Genomic DNA, 26,393 nt, shown 5'->3' with positions numbered 1-26,393 from the left:
TTATGTAGGGACCAAGAAATTTGGACAAGAGGCCTGAAACTGAAGCAGTGCTAGAAGGTGGGGATGACCTGATCAGAACAGGTCAGGAACAGTATGTTAATAGGAACATTATGAATAGACTAAAGATGACAGGCAGGCCACAGACAAGAAGTCAAGACAAGAATTAAGAGTTGGGAAAAGTTTTAGTGATGCAGACAGAAAAGGCTGGATCTTTGCAATGTTATGGAGGAAGAAGTGGCAAGATTTGGGAATGGGTCTAGAGAGGTCCTAGTTGGAGATGACATCTAGGCCTGAGTAACTGGGAGCGTAATGGTGTTACAAACAGTCCCTGAGAAAGGGAGAGGCCTTGAGAGTAGTAACTGCCTAAACTGTGATCTGTGAGGCTAATGAAGACACCGTGACTCTAATCAATTTCAGACATACGTTTACTGGTGGTGCCAACAGTCTAGTAGATAAGAGCATGCTGCTTTGCCACTCCTAGGTGTGGGAGGAGGTAAGAGATTCTAGAGTGGCGCAGACAGACAGAAGTGTTACCAATGATTGACTATTTTCAGTTTTCCCATCTTCTTGTGAAATCCAAAACGATGACATTGTGAAGGGACAGAGCTTCAGATTTTGCTTCATTTTTTGCTACTGAATTGTATATTTCAGTTCCAAGCTCAGTGTCCAGCAACAGAGAGAGGCACCCATCTGTAAAACAAATTTCTGGGTACTGTCCTGACATGAAAGATGAATCACCTTGTTCACAGGCATGAGGAAAAAGAGGAGTGCTGTTGGGTTTCTTCCAGAGTGTAGAAAGAAGAAAATCAGTCTGACTAGTTAATTTTCTTCTGGGTTTCTTGACTTCTTGTTTTTCAAAACTTGTTTTTGAAAACAAGCCCATGCTCCTTTGAATGAAGTACGTAGAATTAATAGTTAAAAAATATACTCCAACTTCCCCGATAAAAATAGACTGTTTCTTTCTGAAAGAGAACTAATTTTATTCTTTTAATCTATTAAAACTTGGAATATGCTTGGGTGACTTGGTTGCCCATGGAGCCTTAATTTGCCCCTCTTGTCTATCAGCAATATGATAGTCTTTAATTCAGTGGTCCTCAAACTTTTTACCTCGTGCCTCCCCCTCCTTCACCCTGTCAGCTCCCCTCTCCCTCCAAGCCAGAGTCAGGGGAGGAGGGTTGTGGCTCCAGGCATGGGGAATGCAGATAGGCTAAAGGGGCTGGCCAGGTGGGGCAATGTGGACAGGGTAAGGGAGCTGTCAGGCAGGGCCACAGCGGGGCACTCCCTCCCTGCACTCCCATGGGGATTGGCCTGGGTCCCAGCTGCACCCCCCCAAACGCTCCTCCACACCCCCTGGGGGGCACATCCCACAGTTTGAGGACCTCTGCTTTAATTACACAATCACAGACTATTTTTCCACTGGTTCCCTTCCTCAGCCTGTTCTTTCCAGACAGCTCACTGACAACTGTTCCCTCTCTTGCAAGACCTTTTAACTGTTTAGTGTCCTTTTATCTTAGCCTCCTTCTTAGCAAAACAGTTGTGTAATTTTTGCTGGAATGTGGAATTAGTATTGTTTCTTAACTTCCTGACTCTGTGCTCGGTGGTGGTTTATCTGGACCCATTGTATTACCTTCCTGCTTGCTTCGTAACATCCCTGCTAGTAAACTAAACCACCCGTACATACAGTACGCAAACAAATTTGTTAGTCTCCAAGGTGCCACAAGTACTCCTTTTCTTTATTCTGATGTATAGACATACATAAACATTTCACATGACCTGGTCACAAATAGTATTCATAAACTAATATGAATCAGCTTTTTGTCCTTCATACCTAATTCATTACCTGAGCACGACTCCTCCGATGCACTGAATGAGGTTGGGGTCCTGCCTGTGGTAAAAACAATATGTGATCATGTAATTAAAGACCATATCATAATGCATACACACAATGTGTCTGAATTGAGGCTGTATGGGCAACTTTAATTCAGCATTTCCTAACTTTTCAGTGGTTGACGTTGCAACCATAATGTTCTTTTTAAAGTAGCTTTCTTGTATGTAATATTATATGGTATAAAATTAATCTGCACAACATCCCTGCAGTGTTTTTCACCTTTAAGTTAATGAAACATAAGCTATGCTAAAGCACAGTGTTTTGTCAGGGAATATTTAATTAGTGCTTGATCCTATTCTTGTGCATATCTAATCATAAGTGTAAATTTTGGCCTTGAGACCTAGAAACACAGTTTTCTTTCCACAAAGTCACCTGCCCCTTCACAGACCAGGAGAGTTAATTACAACAGCAGCGACACTGAAACCCAAGTAAATGCATGCAGACTTATGTTATGTCTACACTTGAACCACTACAGCAGCGCAGGAGGGGTTCTCCTGTTGGTGTGGGTAATTCACTTCCCTGAGGTGGTAGCGAGGTCAGCAAAAGGTTAGAGAGGTTAGATCAGCATAGTTATGTCTCTCAGGAGTGTGGATTTTTCACACCCCTTAAAGAAGTAGCTATGCAAATGTAGGTTCCTAGTGTAGACCAGCCCTCACCTTATCACTTAAGTTACCAAAAGAACAAGTATAAAATTAAGCAACAATGAGTTTTCCAGTAAAATTCACCAAACTGATAAACCTGTAATCAGTTTCCAGGAATATAAAGCCCTATTCACAAAGGCATCATGTTAAAATGTGTTCAAATTTAGTTTTTGCAATTTGTCGCATTGTGTACTAAACTTTCTTTTTGGTAACCCTTTGGGAAACAGCTCAGAAATGCTTTGCAATGTACAGTGTCTTGGGGGCAAAGTTGAGTAATATCTTACGACTGTTTCTACTGTTTACTTTGACCAGCATTGCATTATTGGACTTATTCTCTCTCCCGCCACCCTCTCCAGTCTTCTGAAATGTAATTTAGTTCATTTCTAATAAATGCAGCCACTTACATGGATTCATTTCTCTATACATGTGATAGTTCAGGTTCACAGTTAATTCAGATAAACCGGGCTGAATATATGCAAAATATTGCACAGTTGATAGTTACCTCTGAACTAACCCTCTCCCCCCACCCCCCAAGGGGAGCTAACATTTGCTACCATCACACTGTTCTCTCTGCTTGTGACACCCCTTCTCCCACTCTGCCTGGACCTTGTCTATTTAGACTGTAAGCTTTTAGGGGCAGGGACTGTTTAGGGGCATTACTGTGCCTAGCGTAATGGGATCCATTCTTGGATGATCCTTAGGCATACTGTAATAAACATGGTTAACTGAGTAAGTATGTACATTTTAACATTGGATCATACTAAATTTCAGTTTTCCTCATTTGGATTCTCTGCAAATACTTACCTGGGAGGACAGACTGAGTCGTGTAAAGCTCTGTCTTAATAACATACAGTGTAATTGATTTTAAATGATATACAAAAGAACTGAGGTTGAAGATACATTACAGTGGGAGCAATTATCTGCAAAATGTATTAACTACTTTCAAACTTTCCTTTTCTTATCATGACTTGACAGTTGTAGTTTGGCAGGGCTTTTGGAGCTGGGCATATTTTGAAACTCTTGGACTCAGTGCTGAACAGTTTGTTCTGGTCTAAACTAGTAGTTAGACAATGTTCTGCATCATTTAAAATTCACACCCATTTTCAGCAGTAGTTAAATTTCCTAATGTAGACACAGCTCACAGTGTGAGGGTGACTCAGCATAAAACATGCTGTTTTCCTGCAAGATAGTTGGAAGTAGATGGGTCAGGATAGGATCATCTGGGAGATGGAGTATTACATGTGGGTCTCCTTGTCTAAATGAACATTTTAGTTCATGGCAAGCTTGGGGTATGATTCTACTTTGCACTAGTGTTCTAAGGGCTTACTGTCTGTGTGGACCCTGCTGATATACATTAACAGTTTATAAATGCAGTTTGCTCTAGTCCTCCTTGAGACCGGGCTAGGGCCTGGTCTACACTTAAAAGTTCAGTCAACAGAACTATGGTGCTTAAGGGTGTGAAAATACATACACTTTTTTGTTAGACTTGTAAGTAAATGTGGCTTAACTTTTATTAAATATAATATAATTTCCCTAACATAACATGTTGTGCTTTTCTTCTATTTCCACGTATTTACCCAAGTAAAATGAAATTAGTACTACAGCTGTGTACAGGCACTCGTGCTGTTTCCTATCTGTCCTGGTTAAGACATTTTGGAGTTTTCAGCCAAAATTTAGCCCTTCGGTTCAGACTGAGCCTTGGACCCACCTCCTCTCGAAGTAGTGTATAAATACAGATGGTCGAAGGCTGAATAACTCAGTTCCACCCAAGGTGGAGCCAAGGCATCCCTGACTGTCATCAACAATTAAGAATTCAAACAAAGATGCATTCCATGCAACAATTCTATCGCTGTAATGATGCAGTATGTATTTCAGTTAACTTTACATGCAACCTGCTAGAATTAACCTCTCAGGGGTATTTAAATCTCTCCTTACACCCTGTAACTGTATTTACCCACTTCACTTTCTCTTCTCTCCCTTTTCCCATGCTGTTCTTACCCAACCGTAAACTACTCACTTAAACTCAACAAATTACAAAAACAAATATAGAGGGTAAATAGTCAACATAATCACATTGTTTTAATAATCCTTTTTATTATTTACATGGTGCTTGTCATTCTAGGAGGTTAGTTTGCCTCTTACTGTTACGTATTCATTGCTCTACCCCACCTCCAATGTCATTTTTAAAGTAAACAGAAGCAATTACATCAGGGGGAAAAAAATGAAGTTTCTTTCCTGGGATATAGTAATAACTGTGGAAGAATAGGTTAGTAGAGAACATTTGACAATGATTGTGAAAATCACAGCCCAACGTTGTTAAACACAGCAATAGTAACCAATTACATTTTTCTCCTCTTTTCTCCTCTTCTCAGGTATATGTATCATGTTTTGACCAAAAATACCACAGTAACAGATCACAACCGCAATCTGTTAGTGGAGACTATTCGTTCTATAACTGAGATCCTTATATGGGGAGATCAGAATGACAGCTCCGTGTTTGAGTAAGTGCTTTACAGCTTCACTGTTTATAAAAACAACAACAACAACAAAACCTAAACAATTAAATCAAAATTGTTGATCAGCTGATATGGGCGGGGTTGGCATTTGTAGATTGAGATGAATGGTGAAGCTTGCACTATGGTTCCCACCAAATGTGTGCTAGCTATAATTCAGCTGTCCATAGAGGTTAGCTTTCCTACAATGCAAGTCATCAGCTACTTTAAGGAAGTTTCTTAATTGAAACTTGAGCAAACTATTTTTGATAGAGTTCCTAACACACTTCAATGCAGAGGGGGAAGAGGAATTGCATACAGAGATGGTGGCACTTAGACAACTTAGATGCTCTTAAAACAACTTTACAAAGGGGTGTGTGCATATAACTGGTATTACTAGAAAGGTAACATAACCTCTCATCCTACCGAGGATTGGTATGTTAGAGGAAACAATCATTTATTTTAAAAAATTCTGACCAATTCAGAGCTGCTTCATTGTACCATTTTGATGTTCATATGCCATGGTAAGCTTTGGAAGAAAATATGATGTAGTAACTTTTTTAACGTCTACAGAGTAGTAGGTTTATAGGGTCATTCTAAATGTAATAACACACCTTTCTTTCTGATTCCCCCCCTCCCCCCCCGACGACAAAATACAGTAGAAGACAAGCTGACACTTGTAGTGGATTTTTTTTTTTTTTAAGCTCTAGGAAATTCCAGTAAAATATTTCCACTCAAAGACCCTTTCCTACAAAACTGCTTTCATGAGTTCATAGGGTAAGGAAGCCTACTTTTCTGTTCAGTTGGACATTACATGTCTGACTAGCCCTTAGATTTTTATCCCTTTTGTTTATTAATTTGAATGCTCTTCAAACATCCTGGTTCGTTTAACTTTTTGACAGAGAGGCACTTCTTGTCAGTAAATGGATGCAATATTACAAAGCTATACAATATGAAAGTTGTCAAACTTATAAAAAATAAGCCTCCAAGTCAAACCAACAGTTCATCCTTTTTAAAAAAATAATGAATGAATCAGTAATGCTTTTACATTATCTTCTAGCTTTTTCTTAGAGAAGAACATGTTTGTTTTCTTCTTGAATATCCTGCGTCAGAAATCTGGTCGTTATGTATGTGTACAGCTGCTGCAGACCTTGAACATCCTCTTTGAGAATATTAGTCACGAGACATCACTCTGTAAGGATACATTTCTTATTAAACATTTGTTCTCATTATTAAACAAATCAAAGCTTCAGCACACAATATAATTGCTCTTTTCATTTTATTAACTCTAAAAGCTAATGTACAAGAATGTTTTTAGGACTCAAGTCATCTAACTACCTCTGTGAGATCATTAATTTTTTTTAATTAAACAGCATTGGATTTCCAATGCAACTCCACTCTAAAGTGGTTGTTCATAAGTTTCCAGTAGTGTAAAAAACCCTTTGGGTTGTACTGTTGAAAGCAAATAGTAAAAAATTTGAAAAGATTTAATATGTGGTCTTTTTAAAGGGCTATTTAAAATGTGAACATTGTATTGAGTATGTTCTAGATTATAAGTCTTCTACTCAAATGAGGAATTTAAAAACCAACAACCATAGAAAATCACTGGTTAATTAGGGTCTCAAATGTATGTACTTAACTGTTGCAGAACTAGCAGTGGAAGCATGCACCCGCTAGCAAAGCCTTTTGCTATAGCTGTTCTGTGATCAGAGGCGTTGGCATCCAAACAAAACACCATGTTAATTTTAAGGTCCTTTAGAAACATATGAAGGGAGAAAAAATAAATTGTTGCTAAATAAGAGAAACAAAATTGGCCAGGACAGCATCCATGCATAAGCTTTTGAGGGTAAATAATATGGAGGGGAAAATGCTATTTAAAATGAATACTTGATTTGTAATGCCTAAGATTTGATCACCAGCTACAGCATGCTTACAGAAGAAATATAATATAGACAAGTGTATTCAGTTCTCATTATAATCCTATCTTTGGGAGCCAAGCCTTTTGCAAGAAGTTAATGAGCATTACTTCTATATATTACTGCTAATTGAAGTAGTCATTTGCATTGTTCAACCTAAAAATAGGGGTATTTAGTTGTCAAATGGAGACTTAATTACTGCTAGGTTGTGCTTATAAAGCACTTTTCATTGTCAGGCACTTTATATATAAGAAAAAATAAAATTAGGCTTCGATGGATTAAATTTGTATTGCTAAGTGTCAGTAAACCTTGATTTTACTGTACACCCCTGCGTGCCCCTTCCTCCCTGCCCCCCCCAACAGCCCCAAAACAAAACCCATTTCCATTGATGGTGATCAAAATTTATGGAGGCAAAATAAGGAAAAATGCTGCTTGAAAACTTAGTTTGATTTAAGGATATCTATTTCATGTGTTTTGAAACATGATGTTGACAATTTGTGTTTTAGCGGTTATGAAACCTTAACTTTTTAAGCTGTCTACTATCATTAAATTGTCTGATTCCTCCCCACCCCATCCTCCATAATTTCCTGCAAGTGTGAAAATTTAAATCGATGAAAACAAAAAAAATTTCATAACCTGTTTTCACAACTATGAAAATTGAAAATGATAAACGTTTTTCAAAAATAAACCTTGATGTTATCCATTAAAATTTTAAAGAAATATTAAATTCTATGAAGCCTGTATATAACCTATTCCATAATTTTTCCTTTGTGATGATTTGTGATATGGTTTTATATTTCAGATTATTTGCTCTCTAATAACTATGTAAATTCTATCATTGTCCACAAATTTGACTTTTCTGATGAGGAGATCATGGCATATTATATCTCATTTCTGAAAACACTTTCCCTGAAACTCAACAATCACACTGTACACTTTTTTTACAATGAGGTAAGTGGCTGGAAAAATTTACAGTAAAAAGCCTTACTAACTAGTGTGTGAAATGAGTTTAAGGCCAAAACTTTGGTGCATCCCAGAAAGACTTGTCTCACCCCTGAGCGTTAGCACTTCTCTATCTCAGCTCAAGCTTCTTTCGAGGACTGCTCCTTCTCCATTGTCTTGCAGTTTAACATTACTTATATTGTAGTAGCAATGTGCCCGAGTAAAAATCTCAGTCAGGTTTTGTGTGTTGTAGCAAGTGTGTGGGGAAATCTTTTTGTGCTATGAAATGTCTGTCTTGTGTATTTCCCACTCTTCATACTGGTCTTAATTAAATTATTAACATGTTAAAAGCTTTATACTGTTTGCACAGGCAATAATTAGAGTGCAATGTCTGTCTTCTGTAATAAGAAGTCTAAATTCCCACTGTTAACTCCATTAGCATATAATATCTTGGCACGCTATTAGTGTGTATCACTTAAAAAAAAATAGTGAAGGTGAGATTTTAAATATTTAATGTGTAGTTTTTCAGCAAAGTCCACAAAGCATTTTCTTTGGTAGTCCAAAACTGATTAACGGTAGAGGATAACCTCATCTAATCCCAGCCCACAACCAGCTTTCTTGATTAAATACTACAACCACTGAAATGAAGGTCTGCTCTACACTTTAAACATAGGTACAGTGCTCGGGGGGGAATCCACACCCCTGAATGCTGTAGCTCTACCAGCCTAACCTTTGGTGTAGGCACGATTAGACTGACTGACCCCAATGTTTCAGTCAACGTAGCTGCCATCGCTTGGGAAGGTGGAGTCCCATCACTGTAGCCTGAGTCTACGCTACAGCGGCATTCGCTTTGGAGCTGTTGCTGTGCCGCTGTGGTGCCCCTAGTGTAGACATTGCCCAAGTATAAATACACTGCAACATGGATGGCAGAAGCTAATGTTCTTACTGATTCGGTCAGTGTTCTGCCTTTTTGTTGTAATAACATCAAACTGAAATAGTTAACTTTGTAAATCACTGCTTTAAAAAATTAAAAAGCTTTTAAAATATTGCATAGCGAGATCTCCATTAAAAAGAATTTAATATAATCTAAGTGCAAAAGAGTATCCAAATTTACAGAAATTTGTCATTGGCATTTTGCATGTGTATATTAAAACAAACTACTTCATGGAACTTAGTAAATATTGATGTTTTGGTCTGTCAGCTGCTATATTTGAATTATAAATGCCCACAGAACTTGGGATTGCAACATAAAGTGCAACATAACTTCAAACTTAAGTTAGTTCAGAATTCTGATGTTTCAAATGTAGTGATTACTCATAGAACCTAAAAAGAAAAGGAGGACTTGTGGCACCTTAGAGGCTAACAAATTTAGTTGAGCATAAGCTTTCGTGAGCTACAGCTCACTTCACTGGATGCATCCGATGAAGTTGAAGTGAGCTGTAGCTCACGAAAGCTTATGCTCAACTAAATTTGTTAGCCTCTAAGGTGCCACAAGTCCTCCTTTTCTTTTTGCGGATACAGACTAACACGGCTGCTACTCTGAAACCTGTCACAGAACCTAGAGTTTTGTCTATTTACTACAGTATTTTATTCAACTGTAAACCTGTTATCTTAAAGCCCTAATTCAGCATTTGAATCCACGCAGACACATCCCATATGAAGTCAGTGGGGATCAGCATGAGCAAACACACCCACCTATTTTGGTTCAGTTGCAGGTCTAAGAGGTGGTTGTTTTTTTTTTTGTTTTTTTATGCAACCTTAGTCTTATTTTTCTCTCTCTCTCCACATAATAGTTATTGCCAGAAGAGGGCATCAAAGCTGTTTTAAAAAGTACAGAGATGTTGTTGTGTGAAATATATGAAACTTTTGTTAATATATGCTTCCTGTAATAAACTCATGTACCTGCAAACCTAATAGATGTTTGAAACTCTCAGATTTTGTTTTAAAAAGGATTAAGATTGACTACATCTGCATGCCTTTATAGAACTATGCAATAGGTTAGATTTCTCCCTCCCCCCCGCCTTGTTACCTTTGTCGGGTAACTTTTTCCATGCAAAATCCTAACAAAGTATTGAATGTTTGACAGGATAGTACATAATGCCTGCTGTATTTTTATTTCAGCACACAAATGATTTTGCCTTGTATACGGAGGCTATTAAATTTTTTAACCACCCAGAGAGCATGGTCAGAATTGCTGTCAGGACTATAACTTTAAATGTCTACAAAGGTAAGTTTTTAGTGTATCAGACTAGTACACCTAATACTTTGTGTAGCTAAAGTAAAATGTTAAGAATTACAAACAATCCATATTAACCAGGCATAGCTTCTGATCTATGCAAGGTTGAATTAATTGTAAGCATGTTACTTAACATGCATGTGTTAACAAACATACATGTGTTAAATATAGACTTTTTCTTAATCTTTAAAGAAGACAACTCTAAAGCCCAAGTGTGTTTGTAAACATCCGTGTATTGTCCTTGATAAAGAAAAGGGTGCCAACACAATATAAAATACACAAGGAAGTTCACCTCAACTGCCACTAGAGGTCCTAATCTGGCCATTTAAAATATTAGTTTCTTGTTAAGGATATCAGTTTCCACATATTGAATGTTTATAATAAGAGAAACAGTAATTTGTGGCAGAAATCAACATATATAGTTCCTTAATTTTTTTTGTTATAACTGCAATTCTGGAATTTGGTAGTCCACTCATCAGTGGAGAAAAGCTATTGATAAGTTGTTCTTTGTGCAAGCAAGTATATATAACTTGCACTTTATTGAAACAATTTGTTTTGTGTAGTTCTGTGTAAATTCATTGGCATAGCCTGGAGGCAGGAATGTAATCCTAGACTCTGGAGTGCTCTGCGTGGTGATGTGCATTCATATAGCGGTTTTTAGCCTGCAGTTGCCTTTAACTAAATATGTATTTCAATATTTACACTGCTTTTTACATTACAAATTTAAAAGAGGAATTTAATATTAATTGGGAAATAGACTGTCAAGACCAATATAAAACTGCCTTACAAAATTTGCTATAAATCAGTGGATGTTGTAATGATGCATGGACTGAAAAATGACTAGTCACTAGAAAATAATTTTTGAACTTTTATGTACAAAGTAACACAACAATGCTTTTTAACTCAGTGACACTTTTTTCTTACAGACTTCTCTTTGAACAACTTACTGTTTAAGCTGTAAAGTATATAGCTATAATAATAAAATGATTGGATTAGTTTTAGCTCTCACCAGTATATAAGAAAGGTATAGAGTTTAATTGATCATTAGAATGTGCTTGTTACTGGATGTAGACAAGCTAATGGAGGAAGTAAAATGGCAAATGTGACATTAAAGTAACTGTAATTATTGATTACAAAACATAAAAGCTGGAGAAAATTCTACTCCATGTTTTAAAAGCTGCTTGTTTGATCTGTATTGAATAAGAAAACTGTGAAGCAATGTGGATGCTAAGTGTCAACATTTATATGATAACCTTGAAGGCTTTTTTGCTTTAGATGCTTTACAGCTGTGTTGGTATCTGGACAAGGAGTACAAAATGTGGCACTTTCTGGTGTTTAGCAAGCAAGATCCAGGCCAGGTTTTCTCTACTTCTAACACCCAACCTCTGAGTGTGAGACTGTTGTTACAGAAACAGCAAAGTATGATGCACTTCATACTGTGTACATTTACTAAATAAAAAGGAAAGTTTTATGATGCTCTTGCCTAGAGTTTAAGTTGAATGTTGGAGAGCTCCAGCAGTTGAATTTGAAAAACACAACTATCAAACATTCTGCCTATCCATTTGTAAATGTTCTGATCTAACACGTTCTAACCTGTATCTTTTAGTTTAGATGCTTCCTGCGTTAGCTCTTTAATCCTTTTGGAGGATGTCTCACTATCCCAGTTCCTAATCCTGTTAACTGTTGTCTGTTTTTTTTTTTTGTTTGTTTGTTTTTTTGCCTTTCCTTCACTGATGATTCCTGTGTTCCTTAATGCAGTGTCATGTAAGTCTAGTAACAAGTTTGGCTTTCAATATTATTGCTTTATTCTTACTTTGTCTTTTTAGACTGTAGATTTATTTACTATCCTGAGACCAATGTAAAAATAACCTTAGTATTTTAAGAGGCTCATTTAGCCTTTCAAGAGTTGTCTATTAAAGTTTCATATGACATCTGTTTCATGGATAAGAAAAACCCATACAGGTGTGTGTGTGAGTTTAAAAAAAATAGCTTGTAATCAAAATTCAGAATGGTAAGTTGATTGTATCTTTCTTTTTTTTTTTTTTTTTTTTTTACATTGATCTTTTGGAAACTTACTTTCTTATTTAATTTCTCTTCAGTGGACAACCAGCCTATGTTGCACTATATTCGAGATAAAACTGCTGTCCCTTACTTCTCCAACCTTGTTTGGTTTATTGGGAGCCATGTGATAGAACTGGATAACTGTGTGCAGACTGATGAAGAGTAAGCTTCTTACAACTATTTCTTTTTGCGAGATGCATTGAAAACCTTTTAAGTTCATTTCTCAAGAAATGATCCTACCAACAAGCAGCCTAAAGTCTGTAATTCTTACAAGATCATGTTAGAAATCATTGCAGGAGGATATTTTCAAGTCATTTATCAATTTTAACATTCCTGTAAATAAATGATTTGTTGGAGACACGTTACTCCTCATCCCAGTTGGTTTGAAGTATGTAGACTTTATTAATGAACTAAATTGTTATGCAGAAGATACATAGTGTTTGCATAACAAGACTAAAAGCATCTTTAGATATCTGTACACATTCAGAAAGCTGTACATTAGGATAGTTTTCTGAAAAGTATGATTAGAAAAATAGTCTTTCCAAGTTAATTAACTAAACACCATTGCCATCAATATAACTGGCAGATGGTAGCTTGTATAGAACCTCTTATTTTGTCAACTACAAAATTCCTGCTGTTGCTCATGATCACCACATTGGATTTTCTCTTTGAGTATATATGGAGCAGTTTTTTAAAGCGTTTCTTGGGTTAGAACAGTACAAAAGAAATATAAGTAATTTTACTGGCTTTAAGATAAAAATGTTTAAATAGTCTTTTGTAATAGAAAACACAATTGTAATATTTCCTTTCATGACTGGCTTCTGAAAAGGCACATACAAAGTGGTAGCTGAGATTTTTATGCTACTCCAGAAAACCAAAATCTTGTACTCATCACTGGGGCTGTTGCATTATGAAATTAATATGACAACACTCTCCTTCAATTGCTTCATTTTGATTGTAAAATCTCAAAGGTTACAGGAGGTAAATTGGATGTCTACATTAGTCACTCTGTCTGCATGGAATCAGACAGAAAAAAGATGCAGATACATTATCTCACTGAGTTCTGAATGTTTTTTCTACCTTAGCTATGTCTAAATCTTTGTCTCTTTCAGGCACAGAAATAGAGGCAAACTGAGTGATTTGGTAGCAGAACATTTGGATCATTTGCATTATCTTAATGATATCCTTATCATTAACTGTGAATTCTTAAATGATGTGCTCACAGACCACCTACTTAATAGGCTATTTCTGCCTCTCTATGTGTATTCATTAGTAAATCAAGATAAGGTAAGGAATAGCTTGCATGATTTGGTGATTAGTTAAGTCTTAATAATTAATGATTTCCACTCAGTATTTACAGTAATTTGTGCAATAAGTGTATCCCATAAGTAGAATTATCCTCTACATTTAAGTACTTTACAAGAAACACAGTTTAAAAATTCAGGTCTTTGTTTTTCTTAAATTAGAAGATGACTGCCCGGGAGATGCTGTTTTAGGTGTATGTGTGTGATATATAAACCCAGCTAAAGACTCATGTACATTGGCCCATGTAGTTAAACATTTAGAGTCCATTGTAGTTGTTAACCATTGCGTAGCATTTAATGTTAGCAGTAGTGAAGGGGACAGGAGCAGTAAGTTTAGGTCTTGGCCTGAATTTCTCAGAAATATGTTTTAAAAGGCCAGTATAACTGTATCCAAAAGATACTTTTTTAAAAAGCAACCTTTAAGATTGAAAACAGGATCTCTGTTACTTAAATATAAAATTCTCAAATCCCATGCATCTGGCCTCTAGTCTGCTTTTTCTAATTTCAGTGTTCTTTTTTTTAAACATGTGACTAATTTAAGTATCATCTGTGGCTCCATAAAAGGAGCAGAATCAGACTTGCTATCTACTGTATGGAACAGATGAAAATTTTGCTTAAATTTCATCTAGTCCAGGTTCTTACACAGTGCCCATCTCTGTGGTAATTGCATGTGTCTTGTGATCCTCTTGTATTTTTTATCCTTGTTATAATTGTGTGACATCAGTTGTTCTGAAGATTTATTGTACTTTGCATTTGTATGGAGCCTGCCATCAAAGATCTTAGTGTTTTTCATATGTTAATTAATTTAACCTGTCATATCCCCTTCTGGGTTAAGTAATTATCTTCATTTTATACAGTGAATTAGTGGTAGAGGTAGGTATAGATCAGATTTTATGATTTCCAGTCTTGTGCTTCAGCCATGTTTCCTTCCATGTCTTTACAAATGCAAAAATATGCAAATATCTCTAGTGGCTTAAAATATGTTTCAGACAAGATGGTAAATATTGTAAATAGTTCTCTTTTCTGTGGTGGTAGTGGTTCTTTCACAAACCATATTATTCTAATTTTAATGGAGATTTTAAAGTATTGTCATTCTATAAGCATTTATTGTGCTCTGATTATGGAGAGAAAATGCCCGTGAAGCCAGAATGACCTACTTGAATCCAACAACGAATGTCAATAACTTTAGTAAAACTTATATCAGTCTTAATTTGATTTTGTGGAATAACAAATTGTAAGAGTCTCCTTTTATGAATTTGTCATTTCAGAAGTACCATCTGGTAAGGATATGTTGGAGGGATAAATACATACTTCTCACTTAAGCATCTGGTAAAAATAAATATTACAGGAAACTTTGGCAGCCATATTTTCAAGTGTGCAGCAAATGAAAAATGCATTCTTCTGAAATCCCTTTTCCAAAGAAATGGAAAGTCACTGGAAAACGTCAGCATATTCGTTGGAACTTAGTGGCATTGTGGGAAGTGGGGGAGGTAGTGCACATGAATAAATCAAGTGTTTATACTTCTTTTTCTTCTGTGTTTAAAAATGTTCGCCTTTGTTCTATTTAATGGTGTAATTAATTAACTGAGCATTCTTTTCTTTTCTTCCACAGGGTGGGGAGCGTCCGAAAATAAGTCTCCAAGTTTCTCTCTATCTTCTCTCACAAGTATGTCATGTTTCAATGTGGTGTTTGTAATGGTCTCAGTAACTTCATTATAAAATGTGTGTTTCAGGGGGCTATTTTTCAGCTACACATCTGGAGAGAATTGTGCTCAGTTTTGAGGTGCAGTGTGTACCTTTTTAAGGGACACTTGTATATTTTTTTTAAATCGCTCACTGGTCATCACGTAGGCCAACTGCCATCTTTACTTACTAGTACCTTTCCTTGGAGGTTCTTGGAATACTTTACAAACATTATCTAATTAAAACTTTAGAACCCAGTAAAAGGTGGATATTTTGAAATGTTTGTAACAATCCCTTAACTCACCAGTCTAATGCAGCTACCTCTTGAATGGGATGCAGCAGCTATTAAACATTGCATAACAGCATTGTACAACTAGTCAGGACTGAAGTGAAGAATACAGTATTCAACTGCAGCTCCAGGCAGAATACAGCATTCCAAATTTCAATTTGACTAGGACATATAGAAATCAGGGTTTTGAATCTTACTCTTGTGCAAAATGTTGTGGGATCTTTAATTTCATGTAGTCAGTGCCTTTGTTTTATGTCTCGTGAAGTGTGATCAGCATCCTTGTATTTACAAAAATAAAAATTGAGTGTCTGAATACTAAGCAGATGCTATAACTTCTGACAATTGAAAATGCCATTATGGATTGTACACCTCTTAAGTAATTTTACAATAGATCAGAGTGCCACCATAAACTTCTTTTAAATTGGGAATTTTTTAAGTGAGTGGTGAAATACATAGTTAAATAAAAGTTCTTAAAAATGCCAGATGCTTATCTTTTGTTCTTCAGATTATTGCTGTTTGCCCTAGAGGTTGAAAAAGCTTATTCTGTCAGCTAAATATTAGCTTACCTACATGCTCAATACATTTACATTCTTAAATTAATATATACATTTAGGTGAAAATATATTGTATTGACAAGTATTGACTTGAGATTTCTGCTAGAAGTGACAATATTTTAAAATGACTTATTTTTAAATCAGCCTTTTTATAAGTGGGGGTATACTCCCAGGTTGATTTCTTGATGACAATTTGTAGACATTGTAAAAACCAGTTTCCAACTGTTTTGTTGCCTCAGAGAAAGAAACACTGCAATGCTGCTAAGTTTCTGTTTCCCACATCATTTTCAGTTTGAATTAGGTTTAGTGACTTCAGAAATGAAACCTTACAGTAGCAATCCCTTGAAACTAAGGGAATCAGTCTTTTAAAGTCACTTAATGCCTCTTATGAGATGATTTGAGCCCTCTAATTTACCTTATGTAAATGGGAGTATTGAAGTACTCCGCATTAGAGAGTCAATAATTTTTCAGTTCACTAACTATTCTGAAAAGTGTTTTAAAAACACAAAAACAACAAAAAACAGCCAAGTGAAGTTTGACAAATTTTGTTTTGGGGTGAACTAAATGTCTTGAATAGTAATTGGCCAGAGATAGGGTGTATGAACTGAGAATGACTCTAGCTCAGTGATTAGGGCACTCGTGTGGAAGATGGGAGACCCAAATTCATGCCCCTGCTCTGTCTCAGGTGAGGGGGAGGGATTTAACTTGGGTGTCTCACATTCCAGGTTACTACTTTAACTACTTGGCTGAAGGTAATAAAGGAGGCAATGGGTCCCCTAGCCATTTTGTGAATGGCATCTAAGTCCTCTTGTGAATCTAGCCCAAACAATTTTTGTGTCAAATTCGCAATAGTTTGGGGTTGACTGAAACTGTATTTCTCCGGGAATGAATTTTTTTATCCAAAAAACGTCACCATGTTTTGCTCAGCAGCTCATTAGGCCTATTTCATCATACCCAGGGCTTGTATACACTTAACATGCTACATTGGCATAGCTATTCCACTGCAGCGCTTTAGTCTAGACGCTACCTTTGCCGACGGGCGGGATTTCTTCTAAATCATCTGAGAATCAAATGTATGTATCTAGGGGCAGACCATTATTCATAACATTGAGTAGTAGATTTCCATGTTGGTATCAAGATGCTGAGTAGCTAATGCAGCAAAACTCTTCCTTTATGGTTCTACTATATTGCATATCATTAGTATGGTCTGTCTTGTGCTACAACTTGGTCCATAAAGTTGAGTATAAATTGTAAAATGCAATCCCTGTTTGTTTTATGCTGTCATTGTGATAGCATCTACCAATACAAAAACAGGATTATAGTAACTACTCGCATATGAGAAAACCGCTTCCCAACCTATACCTCCTCAGTCAACATTAAGTTGTTAATTAATATCTTGATGGTCTGTAGTGAAGCAAAGGCTTGATGAAAGATTCCTGAAATAGATCTCTATAGGTCAATAAATATCAACTCTGACAAGGTGGAAGTTGGACAGCCAGGTTCCTCACTGAAATAATCTTGTTTTGAAGAGTACACATTAAGTAACTGTTAAGAAAACCACTTTAGTGATTTCTGCCATCAGTGTTGCATACACAGAGATGGACACTAGCATACCAGATACTCCAAAGCTCATGCTCAAATAAATTGGTTAGTCTCTAAGGTGCCACAAGTACTCCTTTTCTTTTTGCATATAATGAACGGCTTTCTAAATTAGAACCAACAACTTGAATTGCATCCAGCAGCAGATGGGAAGCCACTGCTGTTCCCGAAGTGCAGGTGTAATGTACTTTATGCCAGGGCATTCCTGTGAGCAGGCAGGCCACTACCTTACGTTCCTGAGTTACTTCTAAAGGGTAGCTCAAAGTTAATCTTTGAGAGCATATTGTTGTTGAAATTCTGAAGGGGATTTATATGGGTTCTAGCGCATCGCTGCCAAATAGGAAGTCAATGGTTCCCCCTTGCCATTGGAAGTCTGGATAATAGCATGTTCTGTAAGCAGATGTGGTCAAAAGGTGAACCCAGGGTGCTGGTTTAGTGACTCTGAAACTGTTTTTGTCTCTTTCACCTAGAACAACTAGGAATTTATTTTAGGGTTTTTCTGTAGCACCTATCATAATACTTTCTAAGTGCTTAAATGTTGTAAACATTGGAGCCTTATTCCTACGTTACATTGAGCTTATTCCTACGTTCTATAGAATCATAAAACTAGACCATTCCTGACAGGTGTTTGTCTAACCTGCTCTTAAAAATCTCCAATGATGAGACTCTACCACCTTCCTAGGCAATTTATAAGTTTTGCCTAATGTCCAACCTAAACCTCCCTTGCTGCAATATAAGCCCATTCCTTCTTGTCCTGTCCTATCCTATCCTCAGAGGTTAAGAGAAACATTTTCTCCCTCCTCCTTGTAACAACCTTTTATGTACTTGAAAAGTGTTATGTCCCCTCTGTCTTCTCTCTTCCAGACTAAACAAACCCAATTTTTTTTCAATCTTCCCTCATAGGTCATGTTTTCTAGAAATAATTTTTGTTGTCTTCTCTAGACTCTCTCCAGTTTGTCCACATCCTTCCTGAAATGTGGCACCCAGAACTGGACACAATACTCCAGTTGAGGCCTAATCAGCACAGAGTAGAGCAGAAGAATTACTTCTCGTGTCTTGCTTACAATGCTCCTGCTAATATATCCCAGAATGGTGTTCGCAATGTCTTCTTTTTTTTTTTTTTTTTTTTTTGCAACAGCGTTACACTGTTGACTCTTGACATTGAGACTTGTCAGATACCTCTCACTGAAAAACAACTATTAAGAAAAATGTTCTTACACTGTTGAAAAGTCTTAGATCTTCGGGCCAGAAGGGACTGTTTTGCAGGATGTCAAATTAGATCATAAACACAGGCCATAGAGCTTCAGCCGCTACTTTCTCCATCAAGCACATTTTGTAAAATCTTATGCATGGAGTATTGCTAGGTGTTCCCGTACCACAAGGCCTGTGAATATAATGTACCAGAATCACTTAGCTGTCCTGGCTTTCCCCAATAACAAGATTTCTATGAAATTGGTTGACTGTAGATGAATGCTATAGAATCTTCATGTTTCTTGAAACAAATGGGGAGGAATAAATAGTGCTTAGCTGGAAGAGGATAAAAGGAACTAGTGAACACTGGCCAAGTAGACTATCAATCAGGCTTGGAATTCAGGGAAAGGCACATTAATTTGACGTAGAAATGGATTGTGGTCTCTGTTCCTCCTGAATACTAATTACAGCTCAAGTATATCCCAGTCTGGGTTTTTTTATTAGACATTATGTAACGTAAAGAAATTTAACGATTTCATTAGGTGGGGGAAATGCCTTCAGTTTCTAAAATATATATATGTCTAACATTCTTTTCTTCCTCCCCCTCTTAATAGGTTTTCCTGATTATACATTATGCACCTCTGGTGAACTCACTGGCTGAGGTTATTCTTAATGGGGACCTTTCAGTATTCTCCTCAAAAGTTGAGCAAGATATCCAGAGAAGTTCAGTAAGTGGTCAACTAACTTTTGTATGTCTTCATTTTTTATATATATATAATATATTTTTTAAAAGGGAGAGAATAGGATGGAGAAATCTGGTTAGAAAATACTTGTCTGCTTCTGGAGAACTGATGAGCTTCTACCGCATTCAGTGGGAGGCTATTTTGCAGCCTGATTCTTCTTTCTGTTAAGATGCACTTCATCTGCTCATTTTTTTTCCATTACCCTAAATGTTTCCTTCTTTTCATTAATAGTATCTTTCAGTTCTTATGTAGACTTATCACTTTTTGGGGATGAAGCCAAGCTATAGCTTTCCTATTGCATAATTGTAAGTGAAAATGCAATATGGACTCAAGCTATTTGGTACAAATGACAGTGTTTTAAAAATTAACCCTGTGATTTCATTCTCTGAATGTTTAAATCAACTGTTTTATAATTAGGTGTGTAATGTACTCCAAAGTTCTTCCACAATTGTTTTTTACTTCTAAAAATATATCAGCCTGTTAAATCAGGGAAAGTAATCCTCTTCAGTTTTTTGATTCCCAGGTCCCTTTCAGTCATTGAATTGAGTTCAGCAAATTCTGAGAACTGAAACCTCTAGCAGCCATAACTTTCAAGTAGATATACATAATTATCAAAATATAATACTTTATGTGAGATCTGTAGTAGAAATGACCAAGCAATGTGTTAAAATAACTGGATATATTAATCCTTTTTAATAGATATTTAAATGTAATCTTTATATATTACATAGGAAGAAAGATTAAGTCACCTATGTTACTTATCTCTGAATTCCCTGCAGCGTGTGCTTGCATTTGCATACTTAAGAGTAGCTTAGTTTTTCTAAAGGCAGTCAAATCATGACTGTACATGACTAAACAGACTGTAATTCCTATGTCAAAAGTGAAGTATGTCCTCTAAGCCTATGTCTACATTTATTGAGGCATGTAGGGTACAGACACTGAATGCCTAGTTAGCATAGGTATAAACAGCAGTGTGTAGGTGGTGAAGCATTGCTCAATGAGTAGAGTATAGACATGCCAGACCATAGGGTATATATCCTCTTTGGCTCTTTACATGCCCAACCAGTGCCTCCAATATCTATGCTGCAGTGAAAGACTGGAAGGAGGAACTGCTGGAGCCTTTCCTCACTGCTTCCCCCCATGAGAGCCTTTCGCTGTGGCATGAAGCTATGTGTACTCTACATGCTGCCACAAGTGTAGACAAGGCCTAAGTATCTGAACCTTCTACCCTTCCCCTTGCTTTAATGTACTTACAGTATATTAAACATTTTCTTTAAAAAAAACTGTTTCAGGATTCTAGAAATAGCTGAGTCACTAAGGCTTGCTTTAACAGAAATGAACTTTCATAATGCCTCGTTGTGTCAGGGGAGCTTTGTTGTTATGGGCTGATCTTTATTGTCCGTGGCTATTCGGCACAGATACGGGGGTAGTCCGACTTTGCTCTTAGTATTGGATTTCTTTTTAAACAGACACTCCAGGGTGGAATGATAGTATTGTGAGTGAACATTTCCAGATAAAGTAATCTCTTGTTCATGTTAGCAAAGGTCTGTGGCCTTCTGTTTGTCGCATACTGGATGTCTTAGTGTGCATTACTTGTATGCCGTAAATGGGTTTCATACAGAAGCAGTTTATTACTAGGAAACCTGTGGCCAGAGGGTGGGGTCTGTCTGTCTGCAGAAATTACACTTATTCTAGTTCAGAGCTATTATGCAAAGGCACCTATATCTGATGTTTGAGTGTTTTGGAATGTTTGTTTCAACGTTGACGGGTTTGTGGATTTCCTACAAGCTTGGGTTCGCTTTTATTGTTACTTTGTGCAGGTTTTGTTAGTGCTTTTTTTTGGCTGCCACTTCCTACTGCTCAAGATAAATGAACTGGTTGCATATAAACTGGAAGTCATGTCATAGCTAATCACATGAGCTAAGTAGGGCAGTTGTTAAGTCTTTCTGTGCTTGCTGATAGAAGTTTGCTTGTAGGAGAGTGAACTGAGCTTTTGGGGCTAAGGGGTTTCAGTGGAAAAGAGGAAAACTTCAAGTTAGGGAAACTAAATTTGTGGAGAGTTCATCTATAGACTCTAGGAAGTATTTATAGGGAAGTAACGGTTTCATTAAGCTCATGGGGGAAACCTGTGGTGTGGTGTGGAGTTTTCAATGGAAAACCTGTCAGCAGGAAGGAATATAGTCGGTTGGGGAAGCTGGACAAGAGGCCTCCAGTGAAGGGAATGTATCAGGTATCCAGCATGGTTCCAATAAAACAGACAGACAACAGGGTGTAGGTGTAGCTATGTTCATGTAGGGTGGTGACAGGCTAAAGCCAGTGAGAGGTATTGAAAGATTCCTGATGTATTGGGGATAGGGTTGGGCAGGACAGTTTAGTGTTCTCTTCTCTGTTAACCTGTGATGATACTCACTGGGATGACTCAGGTTGGGTCCCAAAGTTAGTTGCCTACCGGTTTAGGGGTTATTCTCCAGGGCTATTTCTAGGTAGCTGAGTACCAGTATCACCACTGAGTGCAATTTATCGGTAAGAATTAGCGATGATATATTTCTTCCTATTTATCAATTAAAACATTGCTCAGGAACTGGGTTTTTCTTTTCTCAAGTAATTACTGTATGCCGTAAATGGGTTTGATGCAGAAGCAGCTTATTATTAGGAAATCTGTGACCAGAAGGCGGCGTCTGTGTATCTGCAGGGGACATTGTAGAAGAGTTGGGAGTGAAGAACAGGCTTAACTTACTATTTTCTTCCTCTTAGAGTGTTAAATTTTACTTTGAATTCTCAATTCTAGTAAGTCCCAACAGATTTCTCTTCCTCATTTGTTACTGTGTGCTGCAGCATTCCACAGTACATGTTGGAGTGCTAATATTGGCTCCATAGATTTGCATTGTGTTTAGATTTACCATAAAAATATTTTTAGGTCCTACAAACACACAAAGGATATATCTTAATATACTATAATGAGAAGCAGTTATAAGCTAAAGAGAAGAGGAAATTTTCATCTTGAGACTTAGAGACAGGATCTCAGTTCAAAGTTTTGTGTCTCTTGGTATTTGAAATGTCTTCAAAGACTTACATTTCCCAGGTACTAATGTGTGGCAAAATGATGATCAGTTGAAATGCTGGTGGAATAATTGCATCACAAGTACTCTCTGGGTCCAGTGTGCTATTTTAAATATATATTTCAAAACTGAAATTCAAAAATTCCCTAGAATTGTTTTTAATAGAAGTCCTGGATCAACTGAATAGCATTTCACATGGATATAAAGATCAGACTCGGTAGAATCTGAAAATTGTTCTCAATTACCCTGGCTACAAATATGAGCCAGTGGTATGGAGTAAGGGTGCCTACGTGAGGGTAAAGCAATACAGTGTTGAATACTGAAGTCTGTAAGAGGTTTGCACCTACTTTATCAAAAAAGCAGTCAGACTTGTGTCCCATCAATATCTTCAAACTATAGGTGTGGTGTGTACTCTATTCCAGTACCGTCCCTTTGGATCCATGTTCTTTTTGGCTAGTGAAGGCCAGTGAGGAAAGTACTGGATCCATTGCTGGTGGAGATTAATACCTTTATTAGGGAGGGTAGGGTGCCAGCTTCTTTTTAAGAAGCTCTGGTGCATCCTCTGCTCAGGAAACCAACATCTGATGCTGAGGGTCTTCCTTTTTTGGTTGAGATTACAGAGAAGTTTATAGTAAGACAACTGTTGCCTCAACCACCTTGATCCTTACCAGTCTGATTACAGAGCTGGGTATGGAACTGAAAGAGTCTACCAATGCAAGAAGTACAATCACCTAATGATGGATGAAGATCAGGTAGGGTCCATGCAGATACAGTTCGAGCTGTCAGCAGCTTTTGATGCCACTAATGAGGTGATTTTGACTTACCTATGTACTGCACAGGTGAGTCGATTTAAAAACAAATAGTTTGCGGAGGACAGCTTGGGAACGAACAATTACTCTTGTAACATAAAAGCTAACAGACCTGTCTTGCAAGTTATGTCAAAATGTATTTGACAGCTTTGCTACAGTACTAATTTCTGGAAATCAGGGTTTGTAATGGAAATAGCAGCACATGTTGGTGACTATAAAAAGATAAGATCATTAATTAGGGTTGGCAACTTTCTAATTTCTGAAAAAACTGGACCCCTCTGCTCTGCCTCTTCCCTTGAGCGGTATCTTCCCCCCGCTTCTGTCTCCCCACACCAATAGCTCACTGGGCTCCCTCTGCTCTGGGGCTGGGACAGGAGCTGCAGGCTGGGACAGAGCCTGTCTGCTTGCAGGTAGTAGGTACCCCCTGCTGAACAGGGGCTGGTGCGAGTTGATGACCCAGCACCTCCCCCGTGCCCACAGTAACTGGACAATTGGTGTCCAGTCAGTACATCTGACCGGATGCTGCCAGGTCCTCTTTTCACCGGGTCTTTCTGGTCGAAAACCGGACACCTTGCAACCCTATAATTGATGCACAACAACACCAATAGTGATTACTGCTCAAAACAGATCAACAGTAAGAGATGTTTTTACTTTAAGTATCCAAATCCTGTGTATACAGATACAGTTCAGCGAAACTTATGCCAGGAAGTCGTGTGTGTGTGTGTGTGTGTGTGTGTGTGTGTGTGTGTGTGTGTGTGTGTTTATGTTTATAAGTGAACAAACACCCCATATCAATGTGTAGCAAGTTCTGAAAATAGATGTGAGTAGCAGAAATTACATGTCGAGGTAACTATTTTCTATATACTTCCTGTTATTGGACAGTGTTAAAATGAAGCTCTTGCTATGTTCTTCTTCTTGTGACTGTAGTTAAATATGTGAAGTCAGGGAGAATATAGTATAAACAATTTGACAATAGTCACATTAAGGTTTACCTTCCTTCCTGTCGGTGAGACCTGTTTCCTGTGTAATTCGGATGTTGCTCAATCCTACCTGTTTTAGGTTTCTTGGTTTTTGTTTAACCTACTTTCTCCTTCTCGTAATATGAAGATAAGTTACTGGTATTGCCTTGCTTTACCATCACGCTTTACACAAGATCAAACTGCAAATATGTAAATAATTACTTGAGAAGGTGTAAATTAACATTAACCTAAAATTGGTATCAACCTTGATAAATTATGTGCCCTTCTAAATTAATTTCTGCTCTGATCTTATGGTTTAAAGTATTAGGAGTGTGTAGCTCTTGTATCTGACAGCACACATTACATATTAGCTCTTTGTAACCATTCTTTTTCTCCAAATTAAACAGGCCATGAAAACTGGCCTTTTATATAGTATGTCCTTGAGTGTTCATCTCCTTGTTTTCAACATGTTTCATTCACATTGATAGGCCACAGTACACTGCATTAAAAATGTACCTACAGTATATTAAACATTTTCTTTAAGGAAAACTGTTTCAGGCTTCTAGAAATAGCTGAGTCACTAAATAATGGAAAGGGAAAAATAAACTAAATGATTCTTGCAACTTGCATCTTATAAGATGTTCCCATAAAGAAAAGACTTCATTTGTTCCTCCATTTTTCATGCGTCTTGTAACAAGAACTCATTATTATAAATAGGGCTCTAAATCTAGTTATTTCTAAAACCTTCATGTGTTGCAGTTCTATCTCTGGGTAAAAATAGATTTGAGAGGTTAAGGGGAGATAATTTTGTGCTTAAAATATAAAAGCTTCATAGTGGTGTGTTTTTTTTGTTTTTTTGTTTTTTTTTTTTGTCTTGTCATTGTGAAGGATTCTTGTACCAAAATATTTCTTATTATGGTAACTAGCAATGGGTGACCTGGGCAAGGTTTGAATAAGCTTTCTCTACAAATTGCAAATCCTTACTTGAACCTTTTAGGGCTACAAATTGTGCTAGAGATCTTGCCAGGCATCCCTTTCATGATGTTTCATCAGTTTTTATTGCTGTTCTGAAACAAACTGTGCAGAAATTGGAAAAAACTGTCCCTTCGCTTCTTTAAACTTTTGAGCCAGAAGGCCTGATTATGTACATAATTTATCCAATTGGTTTGCCCCTCAGTATTCATCTCAAAATACAAATACTCACTGAATTACCTCCATCAGAAGATATAGAATAAAGTACTGAAAATCCAGTGATTTTTAGTTTTCTGTAACTCTATAAGAATATACATTTTGTTCAAATGAGATCAGCTGTTTGGGAATAACCACCTCCACTAGCAAGCATACGTGAACAGCCTCCCTAGATCAGGGTTCTCACCCTTTTTCTTTTTGGGCCCCCCCCCCCCCCCGCCACATGGTATTAAAAACTCCATGGCCCAGCTATGTCACAACAACTTTTTCTGCATATAAAAGCTACAGCCTAGGTTAAGAGGTAGCAAGCAGGGCAGTTGCTCGGGGCCCCATACCACAGGGCCCTGCAAAGCTAAGTGGCTCAGGCTTTGACTTCCGCCCTGGATGCCAGAGTTGTAACCCCAGGCTTCAGCCCCATACAGAGAGGCTTTGACTTTCTGCCCTGGGCCCCAGCAAGTCTAATTGCAGCCCTGCTTGGCAGACCCCTTGAAATCTGCTCGCGGCCCCCCAGGGGGCCCCGGACCCGTGGTTGAAAACCACTGCCTTTATATGAGATTCTTTGTCTCACAAACAATGAACCAGAGTATTGATCATGGCTGTGCTGCTTCACAGTTAAGAAATAGTCTCTCTCAATATCCTGCATAGCATGTACCTTGATTTGTTCAAAAGAAGGCTCTGTCTCTTACTTAATTTGTGGGATAAAGCCCTGTTTTAAATGAAGTATGTTTCAGAAACTTGCTGCACACAGCAAGAATGGGTAGGGGAGCTGCTGGAGGAAGACGCTAGATGAAATGTTCTTGAAGTTCAGCTCTTGCAGAACTTAAATGCACACACAAGCA

At 37.4% G+C, this 26,393-nt stretch overlaps 1 protein-coding gene across 7 annotated transcripts in view; it reads left to right on the top strand.

Moving 5' to 3' along the window:
* The window catches only part of CLEC16A (C-type lectin domain containing 16A), a 197,384-nt gene that overhangs the window by 10,462 nt on the left and 160,529 nt on the right, over positions 1–26,393 (top strand). For 6 of the 7 annotated variants that reach the window (XM_077828775.1, XM_077828774.1, XM_077828781.1 and 3 more), the window contains exons 2-9: positions 4,902–5,030; positions 6,082–6,215; positions 7,740–7,888; positions 10,001–10,106; positions 12,215–12,338; positions 13,289–13,463; positions 15,093–15,146; positions 19,411–19,524. In XM_077828775.1, the coding sequence (XP_077684901.1) occupies positions 4,902–5,030; positions 6,082–6,215; positions 7,740–7,888; positions 10,001–10,106; positions 12,215–12,338; positions 13,289–13,463; positions 15,093–15,146; positions 19,411–19,524 (985 nt within the window). The remainder of the gene's footprint in view (positions 1–4,901; positions 5,031–6,081; positions 6,216–7,739; positions 7,889–10,000; positions 10,107–12,214; positions 12,339–13,288; positions 13,464–15,092; positions 15,147–19,410; positions 19,525–26,393) is intronic. The other variant, XM_077828776.1, reaches the window with a different exon arrangement.

Source organism: Eretmochelys imbricata, chromosome 10 (genome assembly GCF_965152235.1).
Source record: "Eretmochelys imbricata isolate rEreImb1 chromosome 10, rEreImb1.hap1, whole genome shotgun sequence".
Lineage (NCBI taxonomy): Eukaryota > Metazoa > Chordata > Testudines > Cheloniidae > Eretmochelys > Eretmochelys imbricata.
The sequence above is the reverse complement of the archived record's forward strand: the minus strand, read 5'-3'. Positions and strand labels throughout refer to the sequence as shown.